Source organism: Staurois parvus, unplaced genomic scaffold (assembly GCF_062004578.1).
Source record: "Staurois parvus isolate SC_StPar_1 unplaced genomic scaffold, SC_StPar_1.0 ptg000891l, whole genome shotgun sequence".
NCBI lineage: Eukaryota > Metazoa > Chordata > Amphibia > Anura > Ranidae > Staurois > Staurois parvus.
Genome location: NW_028318687.1, coordinates 1,487,168 through 1,509,896, shown reverse-complemented (window position 1 = coordinate 1,509,896; position 22,729 = coordinate 1,487,168). Strand labels below are relative to the sequence as shown.

General features: G+C 42.5%; 1 protein-coding gene across 1 annotated transcript in view; it reads right to left on the bottom strand.

Annotated features, from left to right (window-relative positions):
• Nucleotides 1–2,303: 2,303 nt before the first annotated feature.
• Nucleotides 2,304–22,729, bottom strand: part of USPL1 (ubiquitin specific peptidase like 1) — a 59,524-nt gene continuing 39,098 nt past the window's right edge. The window contains exons 6-9 of the mRNA XM_089656147.1: nt 17,867–17,996; nt 11,918–12,043; nt 10,112–10,266; nt 2,304–7,981 (exon numbers count right to left, since the gene is read on the bottom strand). Of these exons, the coding sequence (XP_089512273.1) occupies nt 6,219–7,981; nt 10,112–10,266; nt 11,918–12,043; nt 17,867–17,996 (2,174 nt within the window). The 3' untranslated portion in view covers nt 2,304–6,218. The remainder of the gene's footprint in view (nt 7,982–10,111; nt 10,267–11,917; nt 12,044–17,866; nt 17,997–22,729) is intronic.

The following is a 22,729-nucleotide window of genomic DNA, read 5'->3' as shown; positions in this document are numbered from 1 at the left end:
GGGGGGGGGGAAATAGTGTCCCATCGTTGGCGTCAGTGGGGGGAGGAATAGTGTCCCATCGTTGGCGTCAGTGGGGGGAGGAATAGTGTCCCATCGTTGGCGTCAGTGGGGGGAGGAATAGTGTCCCATCGTTGGCGTCAGTGGGGGGAGGAATAGTGCCCCATCGTTGGCGTCAGTGGGGGGGAGGAATAGTGCCCCATCGTTGGCGTCAGTGGGGGGAGGAATAGTGCCCCATCGTTGGCGTCAGTGGGGGGAGGAATAGTGCCCCATCGTTGGCGTCAGTGGGGGGAGGAATAGTGCCCCATCGTTGGCGTCAGTGGGGGGAGGAATAGTGCCCCATCGTTGGCGTCAGTGGGGGGAGGAATAGTGCCCCATCGTTGGCGTCAGTGGGGGGAGGAATAGTGCCCCATCGTTGGCGTCAGTGGGGGGAGGAATAGTGCCCCATCGTTGGCGTCAGTGGGGGGAGGAATAGTGCCCCATCGTTGGCGTCAGTGGGGGGAGGAATAGTGCCCCATCGTTGGCGTCAGTGGGGGGAGGAATAGTGCCCCATCGTTGGCGTCAGTGGGGGGAGGAATAGTGCCCCATCGTTGGCGTCAGTGGGGGGAGGAATAGTGCCCCATCGTTGGCGTCAGTGGGGGGAGGAATAGTGCCCCATCGTTGGCGTCAGTGGGGGGAGGAATAGTGCCCCATCGTTGGCGTCAGTGGGGGGAGGAATAGTGCCCCATCGTTGGCGTCAGTGGGGGGAGGAATAGTGCCCCATCGTTGGCGTCAGTGGGGGGAGGAATAGTGCCCCATCGTTGGCGTCAGTGGGGGGAGGAATATTGCCCCATCGTTGGCGTCAGTGGGGGGAGGAATAGTGCCCCATCGTTGGCGTCAGTGGGGGGAGGAATAGTGCCCCATCGTTGGCGTCAGTGGGGGGAGGAATAGTGCCCCATCGTTGGCGTCAGTGGGGGGAGGAATAGTGCCCCATCGTTGGCGTCAGTGAGGGGAGGAATAGTGCCCCATCGTTGGCGTCAGTGGGGGGAGGAATAGTGCCCCATCGTTGGTGTCAGTGGGGGGAGGAATAGTGCCCCATCGTTGGTGTCAGTGGGGGGAGGAATAGTGCCCCATCGTTGGTATTAGTGACAGCCTGGGCTCGCTCTCTCACTTACCTGTCAGCTGTCTTCCTTCTCTGGCCGCTCTCCTCTTCACTCGCTCCGGCAGCTCCCTCGATCTTCTTTGATGTACGCGTGCTGCCGCTCGGCTCCTCCTCTCCAAGCTCCACCTCCTCGCCGGTGATTGGCCGCCTGTGTGCCTCTCCTGAGCTACAGTTCCGGTGGCCAATCAGCGGCGAGGAGGCGGAGCTGCTGAGCGATCCCGGAGGTGTGGCCAGGTGACAGGAGCAGCGTATCATCCCGCCCACACATCGCCGGAGAGAGGAGCGGTGTCTCGGTTCCTAAGACCATCGGAAATATGTGTTTTCCGATGGTCTTAGGCGACCCCTGGGAAATGGTCGTGCGACCCCCAGGTTGAGAACCGCTGGTTTACACTGACAAGGGGCAGGATTACCTTCTACTTACTGATAGATTTCAGCTGGTGTCTTGGCATTCCATGCCTTTTTGCATTTCCCTTTCTTCATGTGCTCAATACTTTTTCCCTGTGTCATTCCATTTTATTACACATAACTTAATTTCTGCACTTATTTGTTTTGGTTTCTTTATATGTATTGATTGCGTGGGTTGTTAGGGACATGTGGTGAAAATATTATGTCAATAGCACCTTTATAAATATATTCACATAGAAAATGGTGACGTGTTCAACACTTATTTTACCCGCTGTATGTCCTTGGACTAGACAAGCCATGGTCTGGCAGCTGAACAGGGCTGCAAACACAGGTTGCAAAGCAAGGACTGCAAGTGAAAACAGCCCTAGAAAAGACTACCAGCTTTTTATCCACGGGATCATTAAAACCCTTTTGCTGCCAGACCCATTTTTTGCATTTTAAGCTTGAAGATTAGTTGAACGCAGACGCTGCATATTTGCACAACTAGCGCAGACAGAAGATGTCCTTACTAGGACACTAGCAAAACACTAGTAGGAAACTGGAATGTCTTTATAGTTGTGTTGCCATTGTCCAATTCTCCTGTAGACAGTGGCATAACCATAATACCGAATACTGATCCTGTGTCCCATAACATGTTTAGAGAAACACTTTTTTGCCTGTCATAATCATATACATTAAATCTATAGAAATTTAACCATGAGTAAGCCTTGGACCTCCACCGGTTTCATAGCTCAATTGCTACAGAATAGAAAACTCAAAATAAAATATAACTTAAATTTATTAGTTTTAATATCAATCCATAAAGCTCTTTAACAAAATCCTTCAGTATATTTGTAAAAAAAAAAAAATCTAAACAGTTCAAGTCAACTCAGGAAATTTACAGACCAGGAACAAATATTTACAAATCTACACAATACTGAGTACTGTAACCCCTTTAACGGCACTTTGTATTTTTGGGTTAAGAAATTTCTAAACAGTACATTTTTGTATAAAGACAAATGCAAATAAATAGGATTGTTGTACTCACCATAAATTCCTTTTCTAGTGAGTTTGAGGGACACAGGAGGTTTTCACCTTCGGGATATACTGCGACCTACATGACAATTGGAAACTGCCAGTTTTTTTGTTTTCCAGTGTCCAGTCCTCCTGTAGGCACCAATATAACCCAAAAGGTGAAAGACTTACTGTGCCCATCAATGGATAAGAAATAAGTACAGTTAATTTATTCTCACAGGAAAGCATACAAGGTCAGGCAGTTGCCAAGCTCATCCAATACTCAACAGATCTTATCTATAAAAACAAAAAGATGATGTAAGCCGATTGAGAAGTCATGTTGTGCTATGTGCCTGCCCCCCTTAAGATGTACCAGCTCAGTAGAGAATAATGAATTTCATTCTCCCAACAACTACAATGTAGGAAAAATCAAATCTACTCCTAAAAAGTAGTCAGGCAGTAAGATGGAACGCATTTCTATTTACAAGTTTGTTTTCAAGAGGCTATGAGTAATGTCCTAGAAGCAGCATGGGAGAATGTAATTTGTGGCCTACTGTTGGAAAACAAACAAACGGTTTGCAAGAAAGAGGGCAATAATCTCATTCCCACATTTCAAACACTGATTTTAATAACCAAGCCCTTGTGGTAGAGGTTGGCTACCCAACTGTACAAGTAGTGCACTATAGCTCCATTAAATAGACATACTGCGTTATCAAGGGTGTCCTTGCAGAGATCCTCTACCCTGGCTCACTTCTAGGACAACAGGGGCCCGGCCTTAAGGAAGCCCATGATAAATTTGGTGATGTATAATGTCATATCAAAACCCTTCTGTATCTCATCCTATTCTGAAAGCTGGAGCATAGGCACGGTACTACCTTTCCTTCTATAAGGCAATACTATTGCATTGGGGACTTATTATAAACCTACGTATGTCATGTGGGATGCATGCCTATGCTTCTAACTACCACATTTTGTTATTTGCATAGGAAGCTTGGAGGCTCACAAGCACAGTGGATGAATATATATGGGCAATGTATGTTTGTTTTGCTTTATGCAGAGTTTTGTAATGACAGCTCACTAAGGTCAGAGCAAATCAGAATTTTTCTGATTCTCTAGTATTATAATGCTAGATTAAGATGTGGGGCCATACTGCAAAGCACAGAGATACCAGAAAAGTCATAAGTTGTTGGCATCCAGTAACACTGTGTGCTGGAAAACCAGTGTCGCCCTCAGAGCGGAGTCTACATCCAGTTGGACTCTGTGTACTGGAAAGCCAGGGTCAACATCATCGCTGAGGAAAAAAGTGATAAAAGGAAAACTGCAAAAGAACACCACAGATATGTAAGAATTTTTTTTTTTTTTTTTTTTTTTTAAAGAGCTACATTACTTGGTCCATTTTTTCCAGGTTTCATGTGACCCACAGGAGCTGGTGCAAGAAATGACTTAACAGATAATGCAGTCTTTTTTTTGTTTTTTAAAGAGCTACATTATAAAGGGGGGAAAACAAACACACTTCCAAACATACACACAGCTATTACCTTATGGCAGATTGTATGTCAAATTGGAATACATTTTCATAACATAAATATTAGATTAAGTGCTTTAGGCCGGTTTGTACAAATTTGTGCAGAACAAAAAGGTGCATAGAGTAATATGTGACACTCCACTCCAGAGGATTATGCAGAAATGATGGTCTATCCCACAAAAAAAAAAAAAAATAGCTTTTACCTTTCCTTTAGTAATCTGCAATGAAAACTATTGCAATTGGGAGAATAATTTGTAGCCCTACTTCTAGAACCTAAAAATGCATCAGACAAATTAAATATTTGAAGAATTTGGTTTCAGGGTCATGTAACCCACATCACTGCCCTGTGGGTACAAATGTTAGGAGAGCCTTCCTTCACTTCACTAGCAGAGTGCTACAGTCTCTCCCTCTTACAGAAGACAAGCGTTTCTGAAATGGCATTGGCTTAGGTTATATGGCCATTATTGCAGTCTTTTTAGGTGGTTCAGTGAACATTGAGCCTACATTATCCTCCGGTGCCAACAACCAAATCTAATGATGGCTATGCAGTCACATGCTGGAACAGATGAATAAAATTTACTGACAACTATGCAGTGTGTAGGCTGACCAGAACAGTCAATTGTAAACATATTCAGTCAGGCCATTCTATGTTTTACATGGTTGTTACTTTAGCAGATCGTATCTGAAAACAAGCTCTAATTGGTCCTAAACAAATTTAATTCTCACTCAAGGCATTTTTTTTTTAGTTCTTGACAGCAGGGGCAAGTTAACATTTGTCAGGTTATTATTCCCCCCCGAGGTTTTCTTCACTGATCTCTGTGAAGCCTATACAATAAATGGGGGGTGCAGTTATCACCAAAACAGGAAGGTGGCTGTCAGAAGTTATTAACCTTCCTTACTCTATTAATGCTTTTGTTTTCGAAGATTGACCCTCACTTCATATCTGGTGAAAGCATATACAGTAAGTGAAGGGAAATCTCTCCAACAAAGCCAAGGAAGCAGTAAAAACCCAACAGGGACACTAATCCTTTTCCAGTGTCGGCTGGACACTAACTCTCAGTGGGGAGGAAACTGCTAAATAATCAGGTCTGCCGAAGGCCACAGACGCACTGCAAATATATATTAAAAATTTTCCCTTAATTTTTGAGTGTTTATATATTTTGACTCTTTCCCCGCAAAGCCTACCTGGCTTTAGTTTGTGTGCTAAGGAGCTACCATCTTGAAGACAGGCCAATGAGGACAGATCAGACAGCCAATCAAGCTGCTAGGATTTAGCAGCTATTGACCAGCAACTTCCTACTTATGAGAAGTATTTATTTTGGCCACCAGTGGTATGCAAAGACACATGTTAATGACCAATATAAAACAGTACTATAAAAATTGTTCTATTTCCAGTAAACATATCAAGCAGAATTGCATATCTGGATCACTGAACCTCATAAAACAAATAATCATTCAATAGTGTTCAAAGTAGTCACAGTGCTATCACACACACCAGCTTGTACTCAATGGGGATGATTTAATAAAACTGGAGTGTGCAAAATCTGGTGCAGGTCTGCACAGAGACCAATCAGCTTCCAGTTTTTTTATTTTTTTTTTGGTTAAAGCTTAATTGGACACGCTAAACATAAAAGCTGACTAGCTACCATGCACAGCTGCACCAGATTTTGCACTCTTCAATTTTAGTAAATCAAGTTATTAAAGTGTAGGCCCAATTAAAAACTACTTTTGCTGATTTCTCCAACAGTAATAAGTAAAGAAAGAATGTGTATAAATGTATCACTGTGTCCCTGTTGCAGATGTTCCCTCACTTCCTCTAGTTAAACCATTGTGTACCAGACAGCAATCCATGGTTCACACTATTGCAGGCCGTGCGAGAACAGCTGCTATTCCTGCTTCCGGAACCAGCTCACAGGCTAGTGTGAACTGAGAAAAAAAAAGTGACAGAAGTTCTAATCCTTCCCCACTCTATCCAAAACAAAAAAGGTTTTTGGCCGGACATACACTTTAATGTCACTGACCAGTGAATGAAACTCAGCGTAAATTGGGTACCAGAAACTTTCACCTGGCATACACACAGTAAGATGAAAAACCTGTTTAGCAGCGCTGCTAAAGCAGTACAACATTTGCTAAAAAGAAAACAAAAAAGTTCCAACATTAGAAAATACCAAATGCGTCCAAGAATCCGGTGTCCTCAGTCAACACTTGCATAGTAGAAGTTGACAAAAGATTCAAAGACTCCTCTCCAGAGGAGGTCTGGTTCAAAGTGTTAGGGAAAGAGTCAGCTCCTACAGTAGACTCTGGGGTAGTGTTATTTATGGGGTAATCAAATCCAGCAGCCTGTTGGGAGTGGTTAGCAGATATTCCATATCCATCAGCCAACATCTCCAAAAATCTGCAGTCATTCTCTGGATTGTTCACTGGTGATGGAGAGAAAAGTTCAGCAAAGAACTCTGCATCTCCAGGACTGCTGCATATGGATGTGCAGGAACTCACTGTGCCAATGGATTCATTGTCTGCATTGTCTATGTGTTCCTGTAGCTCCTGCAAGAATCCACGCAAATGCTCCTGCCGATTTACAACAACTGGCTGAACTGCGTCCTTTTCACCAGGACAGGAGCCATTCTGTTGCAATTTTGCCACCTTCTCTAGCATGGCCAGTTCATTTTTCTTGGCCTTTAGCTTTTTTAACAACTTTATTCTCATTTTTCTAACCTTATCTTCACCACTTAGGCATCCATCTTTTAATGACATTTTCCCTGAACTTAGTCCATTTTTTCCAGGTTTGATGTGACCCACAGGAGCTGGTGCAAGAAATGACTTAACAGATGATGCAGTCTTTTCTTTAGGGACATTAAAACTGGAGGAATTTTTTAAAAGTTTGGAAAGAAGTAAGCTGGAATCATCAGTTTTATCAATGTTATTTACCATCTTCCCTTGGAAACCCTCAAAGTTATCAGCTTTTTTAGGAGTCCCATTGAAATCAGACTCCTTTAGGAGAGTAGTCGGTTGCCATGGTTTACTTGTTATGGTTTTCCTATTTGCACTAGAAAGATTAGAATTTATAAAAAAATTATCATTTTTGACCAAAGTGCCCATCATGTTGTCAACTATGCTTTTCTTAGTACTGAAAGTCTTTGAGCTAGGGGTACTGGGGGAAAGTCTTTGAGTGGGTACAGCAACTGCTGGCATGTTACTGGTTTTCTCCTTTCGATGACATGGCTGAGCTGGGATCTGCTGTTTGGTACAAACTGGAGCTGGCGTAGCATCAGACAATGGTGGCTCAGATGGTTGAGGTAGCTTTGGAGAACCATTCTGCATTTCAACAGCAGAAGGCTGGAGGATGATGTCTAGACTTGCTTCCACCTGAGGGACACCAGTATTTAGTGGCACAGAGCCAACTAGTTGGGTGCCAGGATCAAATGGGATTTCAACCAATGTAAGTGTAATGATGTCATCATCAGCATATCCCTCCATTCCAGCAATGGGATTGGATATGTTCTTATCTGTCATGGACCTAGATGCTGGGACAACCGAAGGCAGAACTGAAAGGTTGGTCTGAACTGCAGGAGGTGGTGTAAGTTCTGTAGAAGAATCTGAAGTAACGCATGCAGACATAAGGGCTACTTGTGGCAAGTACTCTGTACAAGTTGGTGTACAGACCTCAGCTTCAGGAGCAACATGGGGGAAATCTCTGGAAGGATCAGACACACCTATTTCAGTAGTTGGTATGAAAGTCTGATTTTCAGATTTTATCACAGAAACATTTGCCATGCTGCTAGGCAAAGAACTTTCTTCTGCAATAGTCTTTCCATTGCATTTCTCCCATATGACAATATGAATGTCCTCAGCACGCATTCGAAACTTCTGGTGCCTTCTGCAAAATGAGCCTTTAAGGTCATCTGATTCCAGCCAAGTACCTGCACAAAAGAAGAAAATTAAAACTGGTGCAGAATACGTTTTCTCTACATTAGAATTCTCATTACAAAATTTAAGGTCCAGCTAAATCTCAAAGCTGGACCTATAGGACACTAAAGTATATATGTAGGCAGGCCACAGCTCTATCAAAAGCTGTCTTCATAGAGAGACTGGTATGATTGGTCAAACTTTACCTATATTAAACTTTAAATACACTTCTATTCAGTCAATTTGTTAAAATAATGCACATAAGCAATTTTTTGGGTTGCAGGCTTTCTCCGGTGCCAGTCAAGCAATCAAAATCTTGGTTACAATATCCTCATTGAGGCAATGTAATAAGCGCTTTTGGACCCTGAAGACCAAAGGTTCAAGAAGGGAAACCTTGCATGCACCATCCCCAAGTGAGGGCAACCCCTGTAAGATTAATGAAATGAATGTGGAATGAGCATATTCACATGTCTGGGGTAGAAGACTGATAACCCAGATGCTGATGGATGTACTGGGGCTGTCTCTCTGGAACAGCAGGAAGCTGAGAGATCAGTAGACATGTGACTTGCATTCTCAGTAGAATTGGTGGGAATAAAATAGAAAAAAGTGCATCAGATGCAAGGCATAGTGCAACTATTTCACCACTCATGTAACAATTATGTGTGGGGGAAAAAAACTCACCAAATCTGTAGCTGCTGACTTTTAAGAACCAAGTTCTTACCAGTGCCTAGGGTACAGCACTGTTTTCCCACAAATGGTTCTTACCGCCGTGTGTCACTGGCACTGCCATCTTGAAAAGGGGACTTCACACTGCACATGTGTTATATCACACAGTGCATTATGAATGGTCCTGCAAGCTCCTGGGACATGAGACGGGTCCCAGCAGACTGCAGAAGGGGAGGGACAAGGGACATCTTCCACATCTAGGCAAAGACTGCAGAAGTGGGAGTGGGTACCGATAATACGTCAATACTCGCTCCTCCCCAAAAAAAAAAACTTGTAACTCTGTTACAGACAGGGGGAGGGAGCAAAGCAGCAGGACTTCAGTTTTTGAGTGAAGTTCCACTTTAAAATAAGCTTATTCACAGTCTACATAACAGAAGAGGAATTATGAAGCATAACCCTTTACACAAAAAGTGTTTAACCCCTTGCCTACAGGGCACTTATACCCCCTTCTTGTCCAGGCCAATTTTCAGGTTTCAGCGCTGTCACACTTTGAATGACAATTGCGCAGTCATGCAACACTGTAAACATGACATTTTTATCATTTTTTTGAGACCGAGCTTTCTTTTGGTGGTATTTAATCACCTCTGGGTTTTTTATTTTTTTGCTAAACAAACCAAAAACTGAAAATTTTGAAAAAAAAAAAGTCTTAGTTTTTGTTATAAAGTTTTGTAAATAAGTGATTTTTCTCCTTCACTGATGCACTAATGAGGCTGCAGTGATGGGCACGGATAGCCTGCACTGATGGATACTAATGAGGTGGCACTGGTAGGTGGTATTGACAGGCATCACTGATGGGCACTGAAAGGCAGCACTGACAGGCGGCTCAGATGGGCACCGATATGTGGCATTGATGTGCACTGGTAGGCACATATGTGGCATTGATGGGCACTGACAGCTGGCAATGATGGGCACTGACAGCTGGCACTGCTGGGCTACACTGATCATCAGTGCCCTGATGATCAGTGTACATGTCCCCTCTGAGGGATGCACATTACCGGCTCTCCACTCCTCACGAGCTGTCAGCATGACAGCTCGTGAGGAGAGATACGCTGATAACCGGCATTTCCCTATTTACATGTGATCAGCTGTGACTGGACACAGCTGATCACATAACCGATCAGACATCTTCGGCTCTTTACGTTGATTGGTGATCCGCTGTGTTCGAAGGACACAGCGCACCACCGATTGCTGCGCGCCCCCAGAGCTGCACATGCGCAGTTAGAGTGGGAGAACGTCATATGGTGTCCTCCCAGAACGAGAGAACAGCCTTGCGTCCATCATTACCATATATAGCGGGTGGGAGGCGGGTAAAGAGTGAAAACAAAAACCGAAAAAAAGGTTGTAGCCTTTATATATTTCTGAGTGGTGATGACAAAAACTAGAAATCAGTAAACACTGAAGAAACGGACAATACTCACCATCATCATTTGCCATCCATGTGGAAAAATGCTGGTCACGATATCTAATAACAGTCTTAATATCATACAAGTGTTCTTCAAACTTAAACGCATATCCCTTTAAATCATTGCTTGGCAACCCTTCCACAAAGTGAAGCATGAACATAGGTTGTAGCCTGCAAGAAACATTCCGATTACACTAAGGTACCACAACACAGCAACAACCAAAGCATTTTATAGAATTGTACAGGAGCTTATGTAATCACTGAGATACATTAATGGGTAAAGCTTAAAAGCAGAATTTCAGGCATTTTGGAAACAAAAAGGAAAAGGTTAGAATGTGTGAATTCTTATTTCTCTGTTCCTGAGCAGGTGTTAGAGCCTCGGTTAGGCTTTTACTACAGTGTCCCCACTGGGTATACTTCAATAAAATTACATGCTGTTCTGGTGACTGCGCTCATGAGAATAGGAACAAAGGGTTAACTTCCCAAAAAGGGATACCCAGGACAATAAAGCTAACCAAATGTGATTGGAATTTCACACAAAAAAAAAAAAAAAAACACCATCGCAAAAGAAAGGCTGCATCCTTATTACCATATCCAGTTTAATTTATATAATGATAGTATTTATTCTATGAAATCCTTATTTTATTTCACAGGTCTTTATTTTTAATAATCTCCACATTTCCATGCACCCAAGCTGCTCAGCAAAATTGACAGTGACAAGAGTTGGGACCTTTGTGCAATCAATGTGTCACATGTCAGTACAAATACAACACCACCTGTTCTGCAACCCACAACTACCGAGTACTGTCCGTGATACCTTTTTATTTGCACTAACATACAAATTATTAGGACAAGCTTTGCTGGGACTGCCAGAGGCCACAGATTCCTAGGCTCAGTACACACTTCAGGTCAGCCCAGACTGTTGTACCAACACAAATGATGTTGGCGATGTGATCTCCCCTATTGTGCTATTGTATTCTCCTCCCCTCCACCAGAATACACGGATCAGCACTTGTGGCGATTGCTGGTTTTCCAGCATGTCCCTTCAACATAAGCCGGTCATTAGACCAATTTCTGTTGGACAGACAGCTATACACACGGACAGAAAGTTGACCGGTACCTGCTGAACTGGCTGATTTTTGGCCAGTGTGTACCCAGCTTTATCCTCACTATACTACAAATACAGTACTGAGAAGGTTGGCAGCTTGCAAATAAGACATTTTATATACTGTATACAGTGGCAGGAAAAAAAGTATGTGACCCACTTGAAGTTAGATGAGAATCATATTACATTTTATGGAAAATACTGCAGAAAACCAGCACACAAAAGGTCACGACAATAGACAAACACAATGCGTTTCAAGTGGTATTAAACCTAAAGCCAAAAATATACTGCAGCTTACCAATCATTAGATGCAGTGGCTGCATTTGTTTTCTTTTTTTGTTTCTTTTGGTGTCATTTATAGTTGGACATTGCAGTCGATTACCTCACAAATTAAATTTATGAGGGAGGTGTATTGTAGTGCAGCACCAAGTACACACACAATTCTAGGCTAATGTCCCTATATTTAGGAAGATAAAAGGTGCTGTTTTGCAGCCACACTAAACACTCCCCACCTGACATTCCCATAACATGGTAATTATACTACAAATAAAGTATCACAGAGAGTACGCAATTGTATTTGTCCCCAAAGCCATAAATCACAATCTCTTCTGCAGAGGTGTAAAATTCAAACTGACGTGGATTTAAGGGATTCTGGTTTTTATTATTTTAACAACTGCAAGGTCTGCTTGATTGCAACATGCTGGTTGTCATACATACGTTTCAAAGTGCATCTGTCGCCTCTGGTCTTCAGCCTGACACTTGTTGCATGGAGATCTGTGAGTGGCATTCAAAGGCCTCCAATCTGGGACAATCTTTGTAAAAGTTGTCATTGTTTTCTGACACCTGCATGTAAAAAAATAGAAATTAGGATTTATAAAGTCATTTTGCCACTCCAAAAAGTTTAAGAAGTTAACCCTGTTCAAGTAGCTTCAGTTTTATCTGGATCACAAGAAACTGAAACATGTATGGTAGCCTTAAGGGACATTGGTGGTTAGACATCACCTCAGTTCAGACCACCACCTAACTGATGCAGCCATTACAAGAACAGGAATACTGTCCAGCTCCCACTACGGATTCTTTCCAACATAAGACAAATGAGAAATTCTAAGTGCAAGAGAGTGCCACCTTAACAAAGGGTTTGTGGAAGGGGATAGAGACAAACTGCTCAAGAAAGACCCATTACACAAGTCAAAGGTCTCGAAGAGCACCCTAGATATCATGAATCTCTGGGTGCCCCAAAAGGTAAATTCTAACACGCTTCTGAACTTTCTGGTTCAGTCCCGAGCTAAACCCACCTTCTCCTGTTTCCAGCACCTTCCAATTTGCCTTTGGCCAACATGAACATGCAGATGGAGTAGGAGGGTCAGCCAGAGACTAAACCATTGTCATCTAAAGCTTGCATTTACCAATCAAAATGCAGCTGGCTCAAAAGGAACCAGTTGAATTTCAATCAATGTGTAGTTGTGTCCTTTCCACAGAGGTTGATGGTTTAACTTCTTTCAAAAGGACATGACAAAAATGTTCCTTGATCAACGCCTTGGTGGGGAGATTCTTCCTTCCACCTAGTTTAAAAAAAAAAAAAAAAAATGAACGTTTTCCTCCATCCACAATGTATGGCCAGCTTAAAAAAGGCATTTTAGTCTCAGTTTAGAATATTTTTTAAATTACAGATGTACCTTAACCCCTTTGCGCCTCAGGGAACACGAAATGTTAATGCCTAAGCACAATTTGGAACTTTGACACGTGTTAGAAAAACCGTACATATATTCACAACTACTTTGTGAAACCAGGTGGACTATACCTTGTTTTTGTTTTTTTTTTCTGGACATTTCCATTAAGGAAAACTGGCCCAAAATAGTAACAAAAAAAAAAAATGTAGCTGTATATTTCTTGTTACTACGGAAAAACACCGATATAAAAAAAAAAAAAAAATAAATAAAATACAGTAGGTAAAATAAGTATTGAACAAGTCACCATTTTTCTAGGAAAATATACTTCTAAATGGACATGAAATTTTCTCCCTGTGTCAGTAACAGCCCATGCAATCCATACATACAAAAGAAACCATAACAAATAAGTTCAGAAATTATGTGTAATAAAATGGAATGACACAGGGAAAAAGTATTACACACGCTAACTGAAATTTAATACTTCATACAAAATCCTTTGTTGGTAACGACAGCTTCAAGGCACCTCCTATATGGAGAAACTAGTCGCATGCATTGCTCAGGTGTGATTTTGACCCAGTCTTCAGATCTTGACGGTTCCGTGGGCCTCTTCTATGAACTCTGATCTTTAGTTCTTTCCACAGATTTTTTTTTTTAGGATTAAAAAAAAAAAAAAAAAAAAAAAAAATCACTATTCATTTCTGAAGCCCAGTCTGCCATAATTTAAGCAACTGATGGGGTGGAAAATGCTGGCTTGTATGGCAGGGCCTGTTGACTGGAAGGAGAATTAAATAAGAGTCTCCAAATGTCTATCCACTGAATCTTCAAAGAAGGGTATGCCCTCAATAGTAATCAGACAGAATTCAGTGCAAGAATGACCAGGGGCACGGTGGGGACAGACCATTTTTTGTTGAGTGTCCCTTGTCCATGGAATATAAGGCTTTGGGAATATGAGGAAATAACCTTGTTGTATAAGGCCCAACAAGCCTGATCCAGGAGAGGAAAAGGCTTTCTATAAAAGCCCTCTTTGTGCATTTCTGCATGTGCAAGGGCTGTATAGCAGTAGACATATCTATCCAGACTAGTACGCACTACCTCAAATATAGAGTCTTGCTAGATAGTATACCCTAGAAAGTATGCGATGAGAAGTTAATAAAGTAACTTCTTTAAGTTGTGGTGGTGAAAAATCTTGAACCACCTGCTAAAATGTCCGCCCTCTTTTCTACCACAGAAAAAGTCAAACAATTCAGGTTTTAGCATGTGAATATAGTCTGTGGGATAAGAGGCAGAAGAGCAATTGCAGCTGCTAGTTCTCACTGATTTCCGTAGTGGCAACAGTCTCTGTAACAGATTAAACATGGTAGCAGTAAATCCTGCCTTAGACAGGTCGCATGTTTCAGGTTTGTTAGGCCTCATTCACACCTGAGCATTTTGCAGCACAAAGCTCCAAAACATCTCAGGGGGAAAAAAAAAAACTCACATCATTACTCCGAGGAGATGGTTCACGTCTCCACTCCAAGTCACCTGAAGCAGAATGCATGAAGCGCAAAAAAGTTACATTTATAGCTCCATTTGGACAGACTGATGAGTTTTGGCACGTTCATTCCCATAGAAATACACAGAAACGCACAAATTGTGTTTCATGCGCTTTAGCATATTTGGTTGTGTGACCAAGAGAGTTTTCCTGGCATGGCAAAACATGCCAACAATTGATGTCACAGGTGAATTTTTTTTCTATTAGCCAACACAAAAATGCCAGAACTCAAAAAGCCCAAAAAGGTCTAAACAAAATCGCACAAAAACATTCGCAAATGTGCATAAAAATGCGCAACACAGACTAAGATTTGCACAAAAATACTAAGCTTAGGTGTGAATGGGGCCTAAGGGAGCCCAAGTCAGTGGGTTGGAGTGATGCGAGTAAAAGACGCTGCTCCAAACTGGGAAATTACTACTGACTTCAGATGAACTTTGACCTTCCTCAGGGCCTACGGCAAACATGACTGATCAGAATCATGGGCTCTCTTACAATCAGCAGAAGCGCATCTGCTGAGCGAGTAAATGAGGTGCCAGGCACAATGAAAAACAAAAACAAACAAAAAAAAATATGTATTCCTTCAGGTTATCCTTGCACACCGAAGAACTTGGGTGCTCAGTACAAGCGCCTGCTGAGCAGCCAAATCAAGCTCCGATGTCCAATCCATTAAAAGGATAAGTTCACCTTTACAAAAGAAAAAATTAAATAATGCACATTTTTTTGCAGGTAACAAAACATGCATTAATATGGGTGGAGCCATATACACAGTATATAGGAGGGGATACAATACACAGGGTTAAAGATTATGGGTGGAGTTATATACAAAGTATATAGGAGGGGATACAATACATAGAGCTGTAGATTATGGGTGGAGCAGTGTACACAGTACAGAGGCGGGGGATACAATACACAGAGTTATAGATTATGGGTGGAGCAGTGTAAACAGTACAGAGGAGAGTGATAGAATACACAGGGTTAGAGATGGTAGAGCAGTGTACACAGTACAGAGGAGGAGGATGCAATACACAGGGGCACAGATTATGGGTGTAGCTGTGTAAACAGTAGATATAGGTGTATATGGGGGGGGGGGGGGGGGGGGTTTGAGGCTGCACACAGTGCCCAGTCACATGACCCTCTGGCTGGACTCACCCTGACCTGGACCGCACCACCTCCCGCCCCTCTTCCTCCATGTCCCAAACCTCCTCTGTTCAGGGAACATCTGGGAGTTACATCATCCTACTTGTCACCCACTGTACTCTGATCTCATCACTTCACACCCCACCTACTGACACCTAGGGGACAGCCATCAGCTGGTCATGATATATGACAGGCTGGGGATTGTTTGGATTTTTCAGTGGCTCACACGCGCGAGGATTCCTGTGTCTGGAGGATCGGTCAGCCCATCAAAGGCGGTGGGGGACGTTCGCTCCCACTGCTTGGAAAAGCAATCCAGCACCTAGTTAGCTGCTCAGATTGCTTTTACAAGAGAGATGACTGTTGGCTCCAAACCCTGCTGCTTGTACGCAGCAGAGCTGAGTGTGCAAAAAAAACCCAAAAAAACCTGGGCTCTGACAAGGTCATGCAAGGACCTTCACCTTTTTCTCCTTCAACCACTGTGTGGTCGTTTTTGGTGTGTGAATTGGGTCATTGTCAATGGGAAGATGATTTACTTTCCAAAATGACAACTTTCTAGTAGAGGGCAGGAGATTTTCCTTTAAGAATTTGACAGTATTTTGCCCCAACCATTTTACCTTCTATCCTGACACATGCTCCAGTCCCTGCTGCAGAGAAACACCCCCATAACGGGATATTACCACCTCCATGCTTTACTGTAGGAATGGTGAGCTGTATTGGATTTCCGCCAGACATATTATTTAGTGTTGAGGCCAAATAATTAAATTTTAATCTCATCTGACCATAACACCTTTTTCCATGTGGCCTTAGAATCTAAAATCTAGTGCGTTTTGCTCAGTCATTACTACATGTTCCCTTTGTTGAGTGGTTTTTTTTATTGCACACACAAGCCACATTTGAGAAGAATTTTATGTTATTGTTGTCACATGTACACAATGACCACTCTTTGTCAAAGTCCTGCTACTGCTAGTTGCTGTAGGCCTCTTGGTAGTCTCTCTGACCAGTTTCCTCCTGGCTCTTTCATCCAGCTTGGAGCAACAGCCTGATGCAGGGAGGTTCTGCGTTGTAACATGTAATACCTTCCACTTCTTAATAATAGACTTTACTGTGCTTCTAGGCATTAATAAAGCCTTTGAAGTCTTTTTTGCATCCATCTCCCGACTTGTGCCTGTCGACAACTTTATCCTGGAGATCTTTTGACAGTGCCTTCCCACCCATAGTAGATTGTTTGCTTCAGTTGTCCTGCCAGGAACTGCCAGGAACTGAAATGCTTCAGGAAAGCTCTTTTCATGCTGAGCTAACCAAAATGTCCACAGCGGATCACTGATAAAGTGTTACTAAACCCAGGACCCTGCATTCACTATATCTGGTCTCCGACAGTAAACAGAACATGGAAATGCAATTATTTTAGTAAATCTAAACTGCTACATATATTTTCTCATCAGTAGTTAGAGCAGTCTTGTGAATTCTATCAGTGTCCAGCACAGCACTGGTTAAAGCGCATAGGAGGAGTTTTCATTCTCCCCTGATCGTCATATGAGGCTACATAACCCCTGACTCCCTGTCTGGACAGCACCGATTGGCCCTGTGCTGACCACATGCACTCTCCCAAAAAAGAAAAAAAAAAACTCCAGCAATACACACCAACTGAGCATATGCAGCTTGCCCCCAAGGCTCTCTTCTATCAGCAGGCTGACTAGGGACAGTAGGAGGGGAGGATCAGAGAAGGCAAACATCCTTTTTACATAATGTGGAGGACTATTAGGTTCCATATGCTTTATTGTATATACAGACTGATTTTACTGTTGCGGGTTTAGGAACACTTTAAAATAATTTTTTTTTTGGGGGGGGGGGGGATCTTTTTCCAACTCAGTGATTCTATTTTTTATTTTAAGTTTTTATCTGACATGTTGGTGTAACATCTCTTGGATGTTATAAGTTGCACTGAATAAATACAGTTGGATAAAACAAAAACGGTCTTCATTTCAGGCTGCAGCAACACAACGCAATTATTTTAAAATGGGGGAGGTAGTCCTTTTCTATAGCCACTGTAAGGGCACTAGCAAAACCTGGAGCCTCAGAGTGGACGGGGTTAGATAGGTGTACTGGTGGGCCAACGCAGCAAAGACTTTCGCCAGTATCCAATCACCTGAAGGCTGTGGTATATAACCCACACTCTATGGATCAATTGTCCTGTATTGTATGATAAAGGCTTATAGGACTAGTGAATAATAAAGTGGCTGATTAGATGTTATGTCATATTTACTCTACACCTTAGGCAAAAAAAATGACTTGAAATGTCTATCTGCACTTAGAATACAAATAACTCACCTGTCCTGGTAAGTGTACCCACAAGATTCACATTTGAAGTTCCATGTGAAAGAATGTACAAAGAGCTTCTGAAAATCGGGGTCCATTCTCAAGAGCAGAGGAAAAGCAAACACCGGGCTCTCTTTTTGTCCTATTGTGGGTGGAAATAAGAAAACTGCTATTAAAATTATGATCATATAAGGTATCCATAAAAAAATAAATAAATAAAATCAAGGCGTTAACCCTTTAAGCACCCAGAGGGCAACAAGAAAGGGAAAAGAAACCTAAAAAAAAACAAAAAAACAAAACAAAAACACCACCAACATGGATTGAAAAATGTTTTCTATAAACTAGAATTACATAAAAAAAGGGTGTGCAGTACATAGTATGACCTGTTTCCATTAAAGAGTGGATTAACCATTTCATGTGCACAGGAATATGACCCAAAATCGAAAAGGCTTTTTGCATACAGTTAAATTTATGGCAGTTTGTTACAGGCAACCAGTGATCGCTATCCACTGTCCAGTCCTGGAGCTACACAACTGACTGGCTAACTATAATGCTAAAAACACAAATAACCTGCACCATACCATGGAATTGCCTTAAAATGTTCAGCAGAACAAAAACAGTAAGTTTCTACCAGCAGGGAAAAAAAAAACAAAAAAAAAAAACACAACAATAACAGATCTAAATCAAATCAATATTTGTTGTCACTACCCTTTGGCTTCAAGCCAGTATCCATTATTGCACACAGGGATTTTGTAGGATTAGAGTCCGGTTTATGATTAACCAGTTATACCAAGCAGGAGCTAATGATCAACAATTTCATAACTAGGTTAAAACACAGTCATTACCTGAAACAAAAGTAGCTGTTTAGGAGGCTTAAAACTGGGTGAAGAACAGCAAACCTCTGCTATTAAGGGGAGCTTGTGGAAGACCGTTTCATGTCACAAGTCATACACCATTACAAGACCGAGCGCGGCAACAAGCCACCAGACCGAGCGCGGCAACAAGCCACCAGACCGAGCGCGGCAACAAGACACAAGACCGTGCGCGGCAACAAGACACAAGACCGTGCGCGGCAACAAGACACAAGACCGTGCGCGGCAACAAGACACAAGACCGTGCGCGGCAACAAGACACAAGACCGTGCGCGGCAACAAGACACAAGACCGTGCGCGGCAACAAGACACAAGACCGTGCGCAACAACAAGACACAAGACCGTGCGCAGCAACAAGACACAAGACTGTTATACTGCATCAGCAATGTCTCTCCCAGGTAAAGATTGCAAAGCAGATTGGGGTTTCAAAATGTGCTGTTCACAGTCTTCTGAACAAAGCACAAAGAAACGGGCAACACTGAGGACTGTAAATGCAGTGGTCAGTCAAGGAAACAATGCAGCAGATGAAAGACATAACGCTTACTTCCCTTTGATATCGAAAGATGTTCGGTGGTACCATCAGCAGAGAACTGGCAAAAACTACTAGGTCCAGGTACACCCACCTACTGTCCATGGAAGTCTGACCAGAAGTGGTCTTCATGGAAGAAATGCAGCCAAAACGCCATACCTCTGACATGGAAACAAGGCTAAGCAACTCAATTATGCATGAAAATAATGAATTGGGGTGCAGAAAAAATGGCAGCATGTGCTCTGGACTGAAATTTGAAATATTGGGACTGTAGCAGGAGGCAATTTGCAGATGGGCTAGAGCAGTGGTTCTTAACCTGGGTTCGATCGAACCCCAGGGGTTCGGTGAGTCAGTCTCGGGGGTTCGGCGGAGGTGACCCACACCCGACTCATATGATTTGTGATGACATGCCCAGTGGTCGGCAAGCTGCGGCTCTTGTGTGCCGGGCGCCCGCTCCCCTCCCTCCTCTCGGGCGGCAGGGACTCAAATGCAATGATTGGCCAGTCTCGCTGCCACTCACATCCTGATAGCCAGTGATTGGCTGTCAGGATGTGTGTAGGCGGGGCAGCGTGACGAACGTGAGAGGAGCTAGGCTCCTCTCACAGTCCGCCCTGAAGACCGGAACGGCGCGGGAATACAGCGAGAGGAACGCGCGGAGCAAAGGTAAGTGAATTGACACAGGGGGGACTTGGGGACTTAATATGGGGGATGAATTACTATATGGGGGATGAATTACTATATGGGGGATGAATTACTATATGGGGGATGAATTACTATATGGGGGATGAATTACTATATGGGGGATGAATTACTATATGGGGGATGAATTACTATGAGGGATGAATTACTATGAGGGATGAATTACTATGAGGGATGAATTACTATGAGGGATGAATTACTATATGGGGGATGAATTACTATATGGGGGATGAATTACTATATGGGGGATGAATTTTCATACCGTTTGTTACAACATATCTTTGTGAGCAATCCTTTTCGAGGATGCTGGACATAAAGACGAAGAAAAGGAACAGACTTTGTTGCGAAAATGACATGAGAGTGGCACTTGCCAAGGTAATGCCGCGCATTTCTGAACTGGCCTCTGAAAGACAACAGCAGAAGTCACACTGATTTGCGGTAAATATTCATTATTTTGTTTTTGTGTGAAAATCATGTTTTAATGGTTTTGTTCTTTGTTCTTAATGGTTTTGTTCATTTTGTGCACCTATGTATAAATATATACCTATGTTTTGAATTTTAAAAATCATATTTTATTTTTCCAATTAAGAAGGGTTCGGTGAATGCGCATATGAAACTGGTGGGGTTCAGTACCTCCAAAAAGGTTAAGAACCACTGGGCTAGAGAGTGCTACAATGATCAGTGTCTGCAGGCAACAGTGAAGCATGGTGGAATTTCCGTGCAAGTTTGAGCTGCATTTCTGCAAATGCAGTTGGAGATTTAGTCAAGGTCAATGGTGTCCTCAATGCCGAGAAATACAGGCAGATACTTATCCATCATGCCATACCATCAGGGAGGCGTGTGTGGCCACAAATATATTCTGAAGCAGGACTCCAAATATACAGTCAATGTCATGAAGAACCATATTCAGCGTAAAGAAGAAAAGGAGACCTGCAAGTGATAGTTTTGCTCCCAGAGTCCTGGTATCAACATCATGAAGTCTGTCTGGGATTACATGAAGAGACAGAAGGATTTGAGGCAGTCTACATCCACAGAAGTTCTGTAATTAGTTCTCCAAGATGTCTGGAACAACCTACCTGCCGAATTGCTTCAAAAAGTTCCTTGTGAAAGTGTACCTAGAAGAACTGATGCTGTTTTGAAGGCAAAGGGTGGTCGCATTAAATATAGGATTTGGTTTGGATTGCTCTTCTGTTCATTTACTTTTCATTTTGTTAACTGATAAAAATAAACTACTAACATTATTTCTGAAAGCATTGTTTATTTACAGCATTTTTTCACACCTGCCTAAAACATTTGCACAGTAGTGTACAATAGATCTCTTTAATTAAACCTGTATTGTAGCTTTAACCAAACCCATCGATTTGCTGGTACTAGGTAAAGTGACATGTTCACTTTAAAAAGGTTGGGCTCCAAGCAGTTAGTTCGATTTTCCTTCTGCTGCCCCGATCTAGTGCTCAGAGATCCCCAGTACTTCTGAGATATGGGGGAGCATTTGACATTTTGCCCCTCTACAATGCTGCTGCTAGAATACCTGAACAGCTGGTGCATCTGATTAAATACAGCCGCTGTTCCGTTTGGTTGCTTTGGTTCCTCTATAGGAGAACGACATGTGGCAATAGGGCAATCCACAGAGCCCGTTTTGATTGGATCCCGATATTCACATAATGTTTGGCCATCCCAAGCCTACCTATAAATACACAGAATTGTGGGGAGCTATGGTGGCAAGGGATCAGGGAGTAAACGAAATATCAGTTGCTGAACAATGACTCTAGCAAAGCAAACTTCTAACATTTAGTAGTAAGAACAAATACAGGTTGATTTTTAGCAGGAAATAATTCCTGTTTTTGACATCTCACATCTATGTGTTTTAGACAACATGGTAACCACTTGTCACAATGCACATTGATTCAATACAAGAAATTCTTCCCCATTCATTTCCTTTGTGTAGAGAAAGCCAATCTGCAGAAACTGATCAAAAAGGATTTGCAAAATTTGCCAAGCATGTATTGCTGCAGATCAATACCAGAAAAAATATTTTAAAAACCGTGTCGAAAAACCAAACCATTAATTTCAGGTTGGACCTCATTGTCTCAGGGAGGAGTAACCTGCCTTATGATTCCATACAAAACTCTGAAAAGTGAAGGCACTTGTTTAGGGATTTTAGGTTTGGGGAAGGGCAAATACCCCCACTAAGTTTTGGAACCATGAACAGGTTTGGAAAGAATCCTTTGAACCTGTCCATGGTTCGGGCAGTCTGCAAAGTTGACTGCCTTTGAAAAGATTTTGGTGCCCCTCATTAAGAAGAGGGTTTTTATGTGGACTAGGTAGGTTGTGTGCTTCAAATCTTGCATGGAGAGGAAGAACTTAGTTTTCACTTTGAGAAAGAAGCCTGAGGAGAGCAATGGGGCACTCTATTTGGAGGAAGAAGAAGCCCTTAAGGAAGGGCATTTTGGAACCTTCTGTTGACTAAGGAGAACCTTTCCTCCTCTGACATCTTTGGTGAGGCACTTGACAAACTCAAGATGCCCTCCTTCAATTTGTGTCATGACTGGTTCGAGGGAAACAACACAAAAGAGTAAGGCAGAAGGCAGTGTCTGCAAGTACTCCTCCAAGGTTCAGTACTTGAAGACAAGATCCTGCTGGATATTCAAGTTTAAATAGCTGTGGTCTAGCAAACACAAAAAACAGCAATAACCAGTTGTACAGCTGGGCCTATGATGTTAAAAAGCCTTTAAGGGTCTCAAATTTCATATCAGCAGAGTCTTTATACAAAGC